Below are 16421 nucleotides of genomic sequence, written 5' to 3'. Positions count from 1 at the left end.
AGCACACACACACAGCACACACAAACACAGCACACACAAACACAGCACACACACACACACACAGCACACACACACACACAGCACACACACACAGCACACAAACACAGCACACACACACAGCACACACACAGCACACAAACACAGCACACAAACACAGCACACACACACAGCACACACACACAGCACACAAACACAGCACACACACACACAGCACACACACAGCACACACACAGCACACACACACAGCACACAGAACACACACAATGCCCGCACCTCCGATTACGACTGCGAACAAAGCACAAGCCATATTTCGTAGGCTCACCGCATTCTTCCAGTCTGCAATAAACAATTCTCGTTCATGATTCTGACCCGTGGAGTTTGAGGTTACAACGCAGGGCTCATAATCATCATCATCATCGCCCACACAGCAAACCGCTCCAGGCGGCTCGCCAAACCTGTAATGCAAGTTCACGAGTGAACTCGACAACTAGAAATGTGACTGTTATATTTTTCCCCCCATCCGCAAATGATAGCTCAACGCAGCGGATTTTCAGCATTACCATCATCATCACCACGTGGACATTTACAGCATTTACTGGAATCGCGTGAGGTTGTCGATTCTAAATGTGGAGGAGGCGGGCGGGGGGCCGGAGAGACCCGGAGAAAAATCCGCGTGACCACGGAGAGAGAGACATCGCAAAACTCCAAATCTACAAGACGACCTCCCGCACACCAGGCGAGGTAGTCAACATCTCCTAACCACACGCAAATATACAGCAGCAGCAGCAGGCGTGGTCAGGGTTGAGATCCAACCCACCACCCCCCCCCCCCTGCATACCTGGCGAGGTAGTCAACATCTCCCAAGGCACCTTGATGCCTCGTGTGGTGGTGGGGGTGGCCACTTGGCTATAAATGATCTCGGCTGTGCTGGCGTATTGAGTCACTGCTACGTCTGGAACCAAGCAACCCCAGCGTGCACATCGCAGAGCGAGCGCGACACCCAGCTGGCACCAACCCGTCTCTGGTCACGTCTCGTGCCAGGCGAGCTGCACCTTTGAAGGTCGTTGTACGCCAAGTGTCTCGAGTTTCACGGTCAAGGTAAGGATCTGGCTTCTGTACTGGACGTGCCGAGTTCCTCCTGCAGTGTAACGAGTCTGATTGGACATGGGAGCGAGATGTTGACTACCTCGCCAGGTGTACAGGAGGTCGTGGGTACGATCCCGACCATGACGCCTGCTGTATGTTTGGAGTTTTCGGTATCTCTCTTCTCCGGGTCCTCTGTGTCTGTATATATCTGTGTGTGTATCTGTGTGTGTGTATGTATCTGTGTGTATGTATCTCTCTGTGTATGTATCTGTGAGTGTGTATGTATATGTGAGTGTGTATGTATCTGTGAGTGTGTATGTATCTGTGAGTGTGTATGCATATGTGAGTGTATGTATCTGTGAGTGTGTATGTATCTCTCTGTGTATGTGTCTCTCTGTATGTATCTCTGTGTATGTATCTGTGTGTGTGGCGTAACATTTAGCGTTACCAGGCCAGCTGGGCCTCAAATGTAGTACCTGGTGCGATGTGTAAACGTCGCCACTGGGGAGACAAAGGCGGCCGGGCGTGGTGCTGGCCACCCACCCCCTCGTGTGCCACGGTGCCGGTAGCCTTCACAGGTGCTGCTGCTCGTCGATATCACTTGCCCCTACAAGCCTATACGGGGGATCTTTGTCACCACGGCGCTCTCGTGCCAGGCTAGGTGCGCCTTCAAAGCTATCACGTGAAGTGGTCGTTGCTGCTGCTGGCAGGTCACACACAAACACAAAGATCCCCCGTGCACTGCCGGATGAAGCTTGTGTGGGGCCTGGAGGATATGCTATGAAGGGGCACTAAATAAACACAAATATTAAAACACAATTGTTTTACTTGCATAGTAAAGTCATTGTATTTTTTCATTTGCTATACAGCCGGAAAATCGCTAACCTTACGACAAATTGCTAACCTTAAACACCCGTCGTTCGTAAAAGTTAAAGGCGGTATAGTACTATAGTAGTAGAGCAACACACACAGTACTACACGTGGTGCAGCAGCTGCTACACGTGGTGCACACACCAAGCCAGGTACTTGTTTGAGGCTGAGTTGACCTAGGTGAGGCCCACCAGGACCGGTTGAGGTCATCGCCGTCACCGGTGCTGACCGTGAGCGGGAATCGAACTCGGCTCGTGGGCGGGTTCGGAGCTAAGCGCTAACCGCTGCTCCACCGCTCCCCTTGGCTGTCCACCTGCGGGTCACGTGGCCAGAAGCTGCAGAGAGGTGGCAGGCTTCACATAAACCCCCCACCTGCCCCTCCCCCACCCCCATCCTCACCACGTGCATCCTCACCACGTGCATCCTCACCACGTGCATCCTCACCACGTGCATCCTCACCACGTGCATCCTCACCACCTGCATCCTCACCACGTGCATCCTCACCACGTGCATCCTCACCACGTGCATCCTCACCACGTGCATCCTCACCACGTGCATCCTCACCACCTGCATCCTCATCACCTGCATCCTCACCATCGCATCCTCACCATCGCATCCTCACCACCTGCATCCTCACCACGTGCATCCTCACCACGTGCATCCTCACCACGTGCATCCTCACCACGTGCATCCTCACCACGTGCATCCTCACCACGTGCATCCTCACCACGTGCATCCTCACCACGTGCATCCTCACCACGTGCATCCTCACCACGTGCATCCTCACCACCTGCATCCTCACCACGTGCATCCTCACCACCTGCATCCTCACCACCTGCATCCTCATCACCTGCATCCTCACCACCTGCATCCTCACCACGTGCATCCTCACCACCTGCATCCTCACCACCTGCCCCCCCCCCCGTGCCGTGCAGAGCTCCCATGAGGCCGCGGATGTCAGCGTGGTTCCCCCTCCCCCTCCTCCTCCTCGCGTGCTGGGGGGCCCCGCGGGGGGCCGAGGCCTACGCGGAAGGGGCCCCCACCCAAACCTGCAGCTCCATGACCCCGGGCCACGGGGCGGCCGTCGGCAGCCTCGCCTACAGCATCGACGTCTCGGGGACGACCTTCACCAACACCTCCAGCCTCACTGGTGAGGAGGTGGGGGTGGGGAGGTGGTGAGGGGGTGGGGGTGGGGAGGTGGTGAGGGGGTAGAGGGGGGAGGTGGTGAGGGGGTAGAGGGGGGAGGTGGTGAGGGGGTAGAGGGGGGAGGTGGTGAGGAGGTAGAGGGGGGAGGTGGTGAGGAGGTAGAGGGGGGAGAGGGTGAGGGGGTAGAGGGGGGAGGTGGTGAGGAGGTAGAGGGGGGAGGTGGTGAGGAGGTAGAGGGGGGAGGTGGTGAGGAGGTAGAGGGGGGAGGTGGTGAGGAGGTAGAGGGGGGAGGTGGTGAGGAGGTAGAGGGGGGAGGTGGTGAAGAGGTAGAGGGGGGAGGTGGTGAAGAGGTAGAGGGGGGAGGTGGTGATGAGGTAGAGGGGGGAGGTGGTGAAGAGGTAGAGGGGGGAGAGGCTCTGCGATGATCCACTCACTCATTCAGGTCGGTCACTCGCTGGCTCGCTCAAATGGCGGGCAGTCACCTCCTTGTACCACCGTGGTTACTATCCTCGTTCGTGAGTGGGTGAGTGAGGGATGGGTGAGTGATTGGGTGGGTTATTGGGTGAGTGATTGGGTGATTGGATGGGTGAGTGATTGGGTGATTGGATGGGTGAGTGATTGGGTGATTGGTGGGTGAGTGATTGGATGGGTGACTGTGTGGGTGAGTGATTGTGTGGGTGAGTGAGTGGGTGGCTGAGTGAGTGGGTGGCTGAGTGAGTGGGTGGCTGAGTGAGTGGGTGGCTGAGTGAGTGGGTGGCTGAGTGAGTGGGTGGCTGAGTGAGTGGGTGGCTGAGTGAGTGGGTGGCTGAGTGAGTGGGTGGTTGAGTGAGTGGGTGGCTGAGTGAGTGGGTGGCTGAGTGAGTGGGTGGCTGAGTGATTGTGTGGCTGAGTGATTGTTAGGGTGAGTGATTAGGTGGGTGCCTGAGTGAGTGGCTGGGTGAATGATTATGTGGGTGAGTGATTGGGTGGATGAGTTATTGGATGGGTGATTGGGTGAGTGGGTGGCTGAGTGATTGGGTGGCTGAGTGATTGGGTGGGTGAGTGATTGGGTAAGTGATTGGGTGAGTGGCTGGGTGAGTGATTGTGTAGGTGAAGTGAGTCGGTGAGTGAACGTTGCCAAATCCGCCTGCGAGTCTCTCTCGAACTCACCAGGTGAGTTCGAGAGAGACTCACCTGCGACCGCCTCAGCTCGAACTCACCAGGTGAGGAGGGTGGCACGACATACAACGTGGACTATAACCCAACATTCATCCCCACCCAATTATGAGAAGAAAAATCAATCTCTTCGTCTTCACGATGGCGGTCGGCGGTTCGGGATTGGTGCCCCCCCCCCCACCCCCGGTGCCCCCCCCCCACCCCCGGTGCCCCCCCCCACCCCCCGGTGCCCCCCCCACACCCCCGGTGCCCCCTCTCCCCCACCCTGTCTCGATTCGGTTGACGGTGAAGCCATTGGCGGCGTGGGAAGGTTGAGGCCGGTGGAGGCTCGAGATGTTTATTGTTGACGTCGGCTGCCCGTGAGCTGAATGTGGGCACACGAACCCCCCACCCCCACCCCCTCCCCGGTGCCCCCCCCATCAGTGACCGTGAAGGGAACCTACCAAGGTGTGATCATGCAGGCCCGGGCTCCGGGCTCCACCACTCCCGTTGGGACCTGGGCCACTCCGCCCTCAAACACCAAGCTCATGACGGTACCACACACACACACACCGTACCACACACACACCGTACCACACACACACACACACACCGTACCACACACACACACACACCGTACCACACACACACACAGACCGTACCACACACACACCGTACCACACACACACCGTACCACACACACACCGTACCACACACACACCGTACCACACACACACACACCGTACCACACACACACACACCGTACCACACACACACACACCGTACCACACACACACACACACACCGTACCACACACACACACACCGTACCACACACACACACCGTACAACTCACACACACACCGTACCACACACACACACACCGTACCACACACACACACACACACCGTACCACACACACACACACCGTACCACACACACCGTACCACACACACACACACCGTACCACACACACACCGTACCACACACACACAGACCGTACCACACACACACACCGTACCACACACACACACACCGTACCACACACACACACACCGTACCACACACACACACACACACCGTACCACACACACACACACACACCGTACCACACACACACCGTACCACCCACACACACCGATCCCCACCTGGGTCACTACCACCCACACACACTGACCCCCACCTGGACCACTACCACCCACCCACACACACCAAGCCCCACCTGGACCACTACCACCCACACACACTGACCCCCACCTGGACCACTACCACCCACACACACCAAGCCCCACCTGCACCACTACCACCCACACACACTGACCCCCACCTGGGTCACTACCACCCACACACACTGACCCCCACCTGGACCACTACCACCCACACACACTGACCCCCACCTGGACCACTACCACACACACACACAGAGCTCCACCTGGGTCACTACCACCCACACACACTGACCCCCACCTGGACCACTACCACCCACACACACTGACCCCCACCTGCACCACTACCACCCACACACACTGACCCCCACCTGCGCCACTACCACCCACACACACTGACCCCCACCTGCACCACTACCACCCACACACACTGACCCCCACCTGGACCACTACCACCCACACACACTGACCCCCACCTGGACCACTACCACCCACACACACTGACCCCCACCTGGACCACTACCACCCACACACACACACAGAGCTCCACCTGGGTCACTACCACCCACACACACTGACCCCCACCTGGACCACTACCACCCACACACACTGACCCCCACCTGGGTCACTACCACCCACACACACAGACCCCCACCTGGGTCACTACCACCCACACACACACACAGAGCTCCACCTGGGTCACTACCACCCACACACACTGACCCCCACCTGGACCACTACCACCCACACACACTGACCCCCACCTGCACCACTACCACCCACACACACTGACCCCCACCTGCGCCACTACCACCCACACACACTGATCCCCACCTGCACCACTACCACCCACACACACTGATCCCCACCTGCACCACTACCACCCACACACACTGACCCCCACCTGCACCACTACCACCCACACACACAGACCCCCACCTGGGTCACTACCACCCACACACACTGACCCCCACCTGCACCACTACCACCCACACACACTGACCCCCACCTGGACCACTACCACCCGTGAACACGAAAGGAATTTTAGTTCTCATACTTGGCGACGTAATGGTCGGAGTGTGATATGATCACAAATCGTAACCAAATTAGTTACTAGTTTAGCACTAACCGGTTTTGTGTTGGGCAGTAAACTCACAACGTTTACAGTTCGAGTACCGTGACGTTTCGCTGGTGGTTACAACAACAACAACCAGCAGACTCATCTGGCGATAGCCAGATTCGGAAATGTTTTTTTTTACTTTCCAACACACACCTGGTTCGCGCTGAACTACGTAACCAATCGTGCACGTTGTGTGTACGCGACACAAACCTCCTTACTGCCTGGCTGTGTCGGGTGGTGGTGGTGGTGGTGGCGGCGGGTTTAACGACACAACATTTATATATTGACGCGATGTAACGCAAAAAAGCCAAGCTCCTTTTATTACAGTTTAACACGCAGTCGGCTTTCGCGACCAATATCATCCATAATACAGGGCTTTTGGGTTAGATCACGTAAATATATAAATGTCGTTAAACCCGCCACTACCCGACACAGCCAATTAGTAAGAGTCGTCACGTAAATAGAACGTGGCCAATTCGTCACCAGTTTTATAATTTTAGCGTGCCCCCTCCCTCCCTACCCCCTCCCCCTTCTCCCTCCCCTCCCTCTCCCTCCCCTCCCTCTCTTCTCCTCCCCTCCCTCCCCTCCCCCTCCTCCCCTCCCCCTCTCCCTCCTCCCCTCCCCCTCTCCCCCTCCTCCCCTCCCTCTCCTCCTCTCCCCTCCCTCTCTTCTCCCTCCCCTCCCTCTCCTCCCCCTCCCTCCCCTCCCCCTCCTCCCCTCCCCTCTCTCTCATCCCCTCCCCTCCCTCTCTTCCCTCCCCCATTCACTCCCCCCCTAGTGCTCGTCTGCGAGTGACACGATGACCCATAGCAGCGTGACGGTTAAGATCAACTCCATTTACACCTGGACTGCTCCCAAGTGCGCAGCGCCAGCCAGCGTCGAGTTTGTGTAAGGCTTTGGTATCTGTGTGAGTGTCTGTGTGTGTGTGTCGGAGTGTGTGCGAGTGTCTGTGTGTCTTTGTTATCTGTGTGTGTGTCTGTGTGTCTTTGTTATCTGTGTGTGTGTCTGTGTGTGTGTGTCTGTGTGTGTGTCTGTGTCTTTGTTATCTGTGTGTCTTTGTTATCTGTGTGTGTCTGTGTGTCTGTGTGTGTCTGTGTGTGGGGAGTAGTAGCGGTTACCGCGCCCCGCTCCGAATCCCGGGTCGATTCCCGCTCACAGCCACCAACCAACACCAGTGACAGATTATCTGAGCCAGTCATAGGTCGACTCCGCCTCAAATGAGTATCTGGTGCAGTGGTTTGAAGCTTTCGTGACTGCAGGAACCCATACTCTTTGGTTATTTCGGTAAAGTCACGTAGGTATAAAATCTAATAAATCACGACGTTTCGATTGCAACACAAGCAATCATCATCAGGTAGGAAAACCACAGCAAGAAAAAGTTTTTTTTGTCTGACACCTTGCTTCCATTCACGGGCAAGACCACCTCAGCAGTACACAACTCAGCTCACTTGGTCTCTCTAATCAAGGGCATTTCACTGTCCCCAGATGATTTGCTCGTCAGCTTTGATGTAGTTTCTCTGTTCACGAAGGTTCCTGTACCTGACATCTTAGCAATAATTGAATAATTAGTCCAACATGGACTGAATCCTGATGTACCTAATCTGGTTAGGCACTGCCTTAACAACACTTACTTCACCTGGAATGGTCCTTTCTACAAACAAAACGAAGGTACCCCCATGGGTCCCCCCTTATCACCAGTGATAGCAAATGTTTTCATGGAGAAATTTGAAACGGATGCCATCCAGACATCCACCCTACGTCCTTCCTTGTGGAAGAGATATGTAGATGACACTTTCGTCATTTGGCCACATGGCCTGCCAGCTTTGAACCAATTTCTCAACCACATCAATCCCATACACCCAACCATCAAATTAGAGGCCGATCGAAATTCGGTTTTGGTTTTGGCGCCGAGAGTTGGCAAACGGCCTCTTTCAGCATCGTTTCGGTTTCGGCCGAAGCCAAAAAGTGAACTTTGGGTTGACTTTCGGTTTTGACAAAAAGATCAATTTGTAAACCCCGGGGTACCGTGCAAATTGAGCTGCACCTGCGGTGATTGCTATATCGGGGAGACAAAGCGACACGTCTCTGACCGAATTCGCGAGCACAAATCAGATTTGAAACACGGCAGAACGAATTCTTCTGCCATAGCTGATCACTGTTACAACGCTGTGGGTGATCACGATATAAGGTCCTCTGCAAACCCACGGGTTTTTTTTATCAGAGATTTGTACACGAGGCAATTCAGATTTACAAACACAGACACAATTTCAACCGAGAAGATGGTTTCAAATTAAGCAACCATTGGAAAGATGTTCTAAATCGAACCAAACATTAAACTAATTTTCAATGCTACAGTATATTTATTCAATTAGTGGCATTCCAAACTCTCACGGTGGTGTAATGTCATTTTATGCTAATTCCAAGCTTTCACAGTAATACATTTTATGCTAATTCCTTTGTCAAGGCGATTTCTGTTTACCCCCTCACAGCTTAAAGGAGGCGACCTGCGCTTGACTTTCTTCACTCCAACGCTGTCCTCTGGACAGTTTGGTCCCTTCACCTGATGAAGGCCACTTGTGTTGTGGCCGAAACGTCGTGATTTTTTATTTTTTGCTGTTTTATTTTTAATTATTTTTTACCTACGTGACTTTACCGAATAGAACCAAAGAGTATATGGATCCTTGCAGTCACGAAAGCTTCAAATCTAGAAAACCCTAACTGCTTTGTAGTGGTTGTCGTCTATCGTATCTGCCGGGTCTATTTTTCCGAGTTAACTTCACCCCCGCATCCCCAGCGCTCTCGGCCTCCCACCTCCAGCCCCGCCCACTCCCCCCCCCCCCCCCCAGCCTCACTTCCCTCTCCTAGCGTCCACCACGCAGCGCTCCCCCTACCCCACACCCCCACCCCCTCCTCCCTGTCCCCCCTTGCCCCTCCCCCCTTTCTCGCCTATAAAACCTCTTACCACGGCATCTCTCTCCCCCACTTCAGCAAAAAAAGTTTTTCTTGCTGTGGTTTTCCCACCTGATGATGATTGCTTGTGTTGTAATCGAAACGTCGTGATTTATTTATATGTTATACCTACGTGACTTTACGGAAAGAACCAAAGAGTATGGTGCAGTGGTGTGTAGTAAACATCGTCACTGGGGAGACAAAGGCGGCCGGGCGTGGTGTTGGCCACCCACCCCCTTCGTGTGCCGTGCCGGCCTTCATAGGTGCTGCTCGCTGACAGCACTTGCCCCAACAGTCTGTTAAGGCTACACGGGGGATCTTTGTCTGTGATAAACTGCTGCGCCACCACTCTCCAATACCGATTCCAACTTCCCGCCATTCCTCAATAAGTGACGGCGCCGTCACCACGCGCGCCCGTGCCAGGCTAGGTGCACTTTGTGAGGCTGCCGTCACGTGCAAGTGTCGGAGGCTCTCGTGGCTGGCAGGGGGAGGTCACAGGACAGAGCCCAGATGCCATTTGGTTGACTGATGCACCGTCTGTGCCCCACCATCACCATCATCACCCTCACCACCATCACCATCACCACCACCACGATGATGACAATGACGACGATGACGACGACGATGATGATGATGATGATGACGATGATGATGATGATGACGATGATGTGAGTTCCCGTTGTGCCCACAGGGCGACCGTTGCTCAGGACAAGAACACGTGGATTAAGATCAAGTCCACAACCGTCACGGCCCAAGGTAGCACACACAGACTCACACACACGCACAGACTCACACAACAACAACAACCGCCATTCGCCACTAAGTGGCGGTGACATCACCACGACGTTTGTGCCAGGCCATGTGCACCTTGAGGCCACGTGAAGTGTCGAACGCCCGCTGGCAGGAGGTCACGGGGCAGACCCAGGTGCCACGGGTCGACTGACTGAGATGACTGGCTGGTGCACCAACTGTGCCCCCTACTGTGCCAACCTGCTGTGCTTTAGCCACCCGGCGCTCCGCTCGTTGTTGTGAGCGTCGCTCCTCCGCCCTCCGTTGTTGTTGGAGGGCGACTGCCTCCAACTGCCCAGTAGCATCCTTCACGAGCCTCCTCCACAGAGGCCGATCTTGACACCGCTGGTACCAGCCATCGGCAAGTCCACTCAGCTCCACGTCTCTTGTACCACATCACTCCATCTCTTCTCTAGCCCGTGCCGCGCCCGTTTAGCCCCCTTGATCCGGCTGAACAAAAGCTGTTTCGGCATATGGTGGCTGGGCATGTGGGCTACATGACCCAGCCAACGCAGCCTTGCCTGCTGGAGGAGCTCACCGATGGGACCTTGCCCGGATCTTTCAAGGATTTGTGAGCTCCTCACACAATTCAGCCTGGTTAAACCCAGGATGGATCGTAGGCAGGCTAGCCTAAATGTTTCTAACCAGCAAAGATGTTCCATTAAGGGGGTCCACGTTTCGCAAACGTAGAGAAGGGAGGGAATGACCGTGGCCGAGAAGACCTGAAGCTTAGTGCGGAGCGACAGACCAGGTAGCTTCCACACAGCGTTACGCAACCGATGAAAAGATATTGCCGCTCGACTGATTTGGAGTGAGACCTCTGCTGTTAAACTGGAGCCGGTCATAAGCACACTGCCCAGGTATGGGAAACTCTCCACTCTCTCCACAACTGCCCCATCACCGATTGGGAGTTGTGGGGGTGGAGTGTCCGATGGTACACAATACCCAGGCAGGTGCTTAGTTTTGGTGGGGCTGATGGTAAGGCCCCATCTCTTAGTGGCACGCTCCAGTCTCAGCAACAGCGTCTCCAACTCCTCCTCTGAATGAGCAGCTATTACCAAATCATCGGCATACATAACGTGGTTGAGCAATAGGGAGCCATCCCTTGACCGCACCCGGGCATCGATCAGCCTCCCATTATATCTGTACCAAATGGAGATTCCCCCAGTACAGCTATTGAAGGCTTCACGAACTACGTCGTCAAAATAGATGTTAAATAATGTGGGAGCCAGAGGACATCCCTGTCGCACCCCAAGGTGTACAGGGAATGGCTCTGACTCCCGGCCACGTAGTTTTACCCGGGCCCGCTCATCATCCTGAAGGTCCTTAATGATCGTGAGCAGGGGGTCAGGGACTCCAAAAGCACGAAGAACAACCTAGAGCCCAGGCCTACTGATGGTATCATAGGCCTTGACCAGGTCAATAAAGCAGAGATGTAGGTCTTGTTGGAATTCCCTACACCTCTGCTGTAGCAGACGGACAGAAAATATGGCATCTGTGCAGGACCGCCCTTTCTTGAAACCACATTGGGGCTCCGCAAGCCTCTCGTCAGCGTGCCTGGCAAGGCGATGTTGAATAATCCTTGCCAGGACCTTCCCGGCACACTTAGGAGTGAGATACCCCTGTAGTTGTTACAGTCTGTGCGGGTCCCCCTTCTTAAAGAGGGGGACCACAAGGGCATCCTTCCAATCCTGCGGAACCCGTCCAGTGGTCCAGACTGTTGTTATGATGTCATATAGGGCAGTCTGTGCACAAACGCCACCCTCCCTCAGCATTTCGCTTGGGAGATCATCTCTGCCCGCTGCCTTCCCTGGCTTTCAGTACTTCCTCAACAGATGGCACTTCAGCCAGCCACTCACAGGGGGTGACTTCTTACAATGTTTGAGGCACCGCAGCCTCAGCAGGGTCATCCCCACTTTGTGCCACGATGTTTTCCTGGCAGAGGGGTTTCCCCTCTCTCAGGACCTCACATAAATGATCAGCAAATCTGCAAACCTGTTCCTGGGGGTTGGAGATTGGAACATCGTTTTTTCCCCTAATGATGGCATTAGGTGTGGCGCTGCAGGTTACTTTTTTGATGGAGTTAAATAGAGATTTGTGATCGCGGGCCACTGAGGCAGACTCCATCTCCTCAGCAACCTGCGACCACCACCCATCCTTGCAGCGCCTCATGGCTCTCCGAACCTCCGAGCGAAGGCTGCGGTAAGCCTCCTCATTCTCTCACGTGGGATTCTGTAGCCGATGACAGTGGGCCTGTCGCTTTTTATCAACTTCCCTGAACACCTCCTCTGTCAGCCAGGGTCTCTGGGGAGGTCTGGACCGCATACCCAAAGCAGCCATTGCAGCTGCATGAGTCACAGTCCTAAACCTCGCCCATTTACCCTCGACATCAGGAGGAGTGGGGGACGATGCCAACCCCAGCCGCAAGCGATGATGGAATTCTCCCTTGCAACTTTCATCAGCTAACTGAGATCAGGCCACTTTAGGTTGGAATGGGGTCCTGGGTGTACACCCACCACCAGAGTGGAAGAATGGCAGGCGCATCTTGCAGAAGACTAGTCGATGGTCAGAGAGCAGATCAGCTCCACACAGACTCACACACACACACACAGAATCACTCACACAGACTCACTCACACAGACTCACTCACTCGCACTCACACAGACTCACTCACTCGCACACACAGACTCACACACACACACACAGACTCACTCACTCGCACACACTCACTCGCACACATACAGACTCGCACTCACACACACACACAGACTCACATGCTCACACTCGCACACATTGGAGAAACCAAACGCCATGTCTCGGACCGCATTCGTGAACACAAATCAGACCTAAAACACGGTAGGACCAACACCTCGGCCGTGGCAGATCATTGTTATAATTCAGTAGGCTCACATGACAGTGACTTCTCCAAGACAGAGGTTCTTTGCAAGCCATCTGGCTACCATGAAAGATTCGTTCATGAGGCTATCCACATATAAAAAAACAGAGACAATTTCAACCGAGAAGATGGATTCTGGCTTAGCAGTCATTGGAAGGATTTGATAAACCATTTCGGGTCTTAATTGATTGTTCACGCTTACGGTGGCTTTCAGAACGCATCCATTATTTTCGTCTCCCCCCTCCTCTTTTCCGAACATAGATGGACTCGTCCATCTGAACAAACTGTCAAATCGCTCTCCGTGGTGCTAACGTTAAAAATTAACCGCCACTTTTTTCAAAAGTCTTGCTGTGGTTTTCACACCTGATGATGATTACTTGTGTTGCAGTCGAAACCTCGTGAGAATTTTATTGTTTTATATTTTTATTATTTTATTGTTTCCCTTCTACGTGACTTTACCGAAAGAACCAAGAATATGTATACGCTCAGACTCGCTCAATCACAAATTTACTCACACGCACACACGCACACACACTCGCATACACCCACACTCACATACACCCACACTCACACAAAGACAATAATTCCCCGGGTAGCCTGAACAGACTGTTGGGGCAAGTGCTGTTAGCGAGCAGCACCTATGAAGGCCGGCACTGTGGCACACGAGGGGGTGGGTGGCCAGCTCCCCAGTGGCGATGTTTACTACACACCGCATCAGGTACTCATTTGAGGCTGAGTCGACCTAGGGGAGGCTCAGGACCAGTTCAGATAATCGTCACCGATGTTGGACGTGAGCGGGAATCGAACTTGGGTCGTAGCTGGGTCCTAAGCGCAGCGTAGCGCTAACCGCTACATGACCGCCCCCCCTACATGAACATCGTCTTTTGGGGAACATCGCCACTGGGGGGAGACAAAGGTGGCCAGCGTGAAGGTTGACAATCCCATCCCCCCTCGTGTGCCACGGTGCCGGCCTTCATAGGTGCTGATACTCGCTGACAGCACTTACCGCAACAGTCTGTTAGAGGCTACATGGTGGGACCTTTGTCAATATCTAACTAGGTCATCTGGCTCCGTGTCACACCCACAGATCGGCCACGTAGATTCACCTCTTGCCTTCTAAAAACAGATTTTAATTTGAGCATTAAACCGAGTTGGAGCGGTGGCGCAGTGGTTAGCGCACTGCGCCACCTCTCCCCGTTCACGTCAGCGAATTCCTATGCCGTACACTCTGCACGAAGACACATACCTGCTCACATACCTCGCCCACACGTATCCTCATACCTTCACGCACGTCACAAAGGCCCCCTCGTGTGCCACAGTGCCGGCCTTCGTAGGTGCTGCTACTCGCTACTAACAGCACTTGCCCCAGCAGTCTGTTAAGGCTACACGGGGGATCTTTGTCTTTTGTCTGTGTGCAGGATACAGCACCTGCAGAGCAGGACCCGGATCGACTTTCCGGTCTCCGGCCTCCATCGCGTGGACCCTGCCGCTGGGCATCATTGTCTTTATGATAGCCCGTGTCTAGATGTTGATGGCACACACACACACGCTGTCACACACTCACTCTCATACACACGCTGACACTGACACTGACACACACTCACACACACTCACACACTCACACAAAGATCCCCCATATAGCCTTAACAGACTGTAGGGGCAAGTGCTGTTAGCGAGCACCTATGAAGGCCGGAACGGTACACGAGGGGGTGGGTGGCCAGCACCACGCCCGACCGCCTTTGTCTCTCTAGTGGCGATGTTTACACACCGCACCAGGTACTCATTTGAGGCTGAGTCGACCTAGGGGAGGCCCGGGACCGGTTCAGATAATCGTCACTGGTGTTGGCCGTGAGCTACACGCGCAGTGCGCTAACCGCTACACTACCGCTCCCCACCAACACACACACACACGGACACGAACAGCACTTGACCTATTCGTCCGTGATGCACGGCGCACCCCTCTCCAGCCACATCCCGCCTGAGACCTTTCTGTTCGAGGGTTAACGCCTCTGTTGGTTTATTTTTAAATGATGTGAAACTTCACTTGATGTTTGGTGTGGATGATAATAAAATGGTCGTGGATGAAAAAGCACAAAAAGCGAGGGTTTATTTATTTATTTCCGGGCCTGAACTCCGGAATACACTACACACACACACAACACCCCACACACACTACACACACTACACACACACACAACACCCCAACTCTTACAAACACACCACACACCACCCCACACCACACACACACCACACCCCCACACCACCCCTACACACACACCACACACACACACCACCCCACACCACACACACTACACACACCACACACACCACACCCCACACTACACACACTACACACGCCACACCACCCCACACCAAACACCCCACACCACCCCAACTCACACCACCCCACACTACCCCACACCACACACACCACCTCAACTCACACCACACACACCACACACACACACACACCACACACACACCACACACACCACAAACACCACACCACCCCACACCACCCCACACCACACCACACACACTACACACACTACACACACCACCCCACAACACACACACCACAAACACCACACCACCCCACACCACACACACCCCACCCCAACTCACACCACACACACCCCACACCACACACACCACACTACCCCAACTCACACCACACACACCCCACACACACCCCACACACCCCACACACACCACACACACCACACACACCAACTCACACCACACACACCACACACACCCCACACCACACACACCACACTACCCCAACTCACACCACACACACCCCACACACACCCCACACCACACACACCACACTACCCCAACTCACACCACACACACACCACACACACACCACACACACCCCACACACACCACACACACCACCCTACACCACACACACACCACACACACCACACACACCACACACACCACACACACCACCCCAACTCACACCACACACACACCACACACACCAACACGGCTTGTGTGGTGAATCAAATTCTAGTGTGAGATATTAAAAGGTGACGTTTTAGGCAGTGGTCCTCGTTCTTTACGGCACAGGGAACATTTACACAATGTGTGTACTCGGGTACGGAGAATGCGGGCTGTGGCCCGAAACGTCTATTATTTAATTGAACTAAACGATGTTTTATTTACCAGGTAATACGGCCCCACTGAGCTGATGTAGCTCTTTTTCAGAAGCGACCTAGCGACAAATGGTAGCTCAACGAAGTGGCTGATCCCAT

General features: G+C 54.3%; 1 protein-coding gene across 2 annotated transcripts; it reads left to right on the top strand.

Annotated features, from left to right (window-relative positions):
- Nucleotides 1-456: 456 nt before the first annotated feature.
- On the top strand, nucleotides 457-15253 carry LOC142923416 (putative defense protein 3). Of its 2 annotated transcripts, none has more exons than XM_076064506.1 (6): nucleotides 457-741; nucleotides 2892-3106; nucleotides 4681-4790; nucleotides 7300-7409; nucleotides 10162-10226; nucleotides 14574-15253. In XM_076064506.1, exons 1-6 carry the CDS (start codon nucleotides 527-529, stop codon nucleotides 14678-14680), a joined length of 822 nt encoding a protein of 273 aa, XP_075920621.1. In that variant the 5' UTR covers nucleotides 457-526; the 3' UTR covers nucleotides 14681-15253. The 2 variants fall into 2 exon arrangements, with proteins under 2 accessions (XP_075920621.1, XP_075920622.1); XM_076064507.1 differs by lacking the exon at nucleotides 457-741 and adding an exon at nucleotides 802-1098.
- The last annotated feature ends 1168 nt before the right edge of the window (nucleotides 15254-16421 follow it).

Source organism: Petromyzon marinus, unplaced genomic scaffold (genome assembly GCF_048934315.1).
Source record: "Petromyzon marinus isolate PM22_M1 ecotype Great Lakes invasive population unplaced genomic scaffold, UKy_Petmar_22M1.pri1.0 PM_Scaffold_5, whole genome shotgun sequence".
Lineage (NCBI taxonomy): Eukaryota > Metazoa > Chordata > Hyperoartia > Petromyzontiformes > Petromyzontidae > Petromyzon > Petromyzon marinus.
Note: the sequence above shows the minus strand (reverse complement) of the source record. Positions and strands in the feature narration are given on the sequence as shown.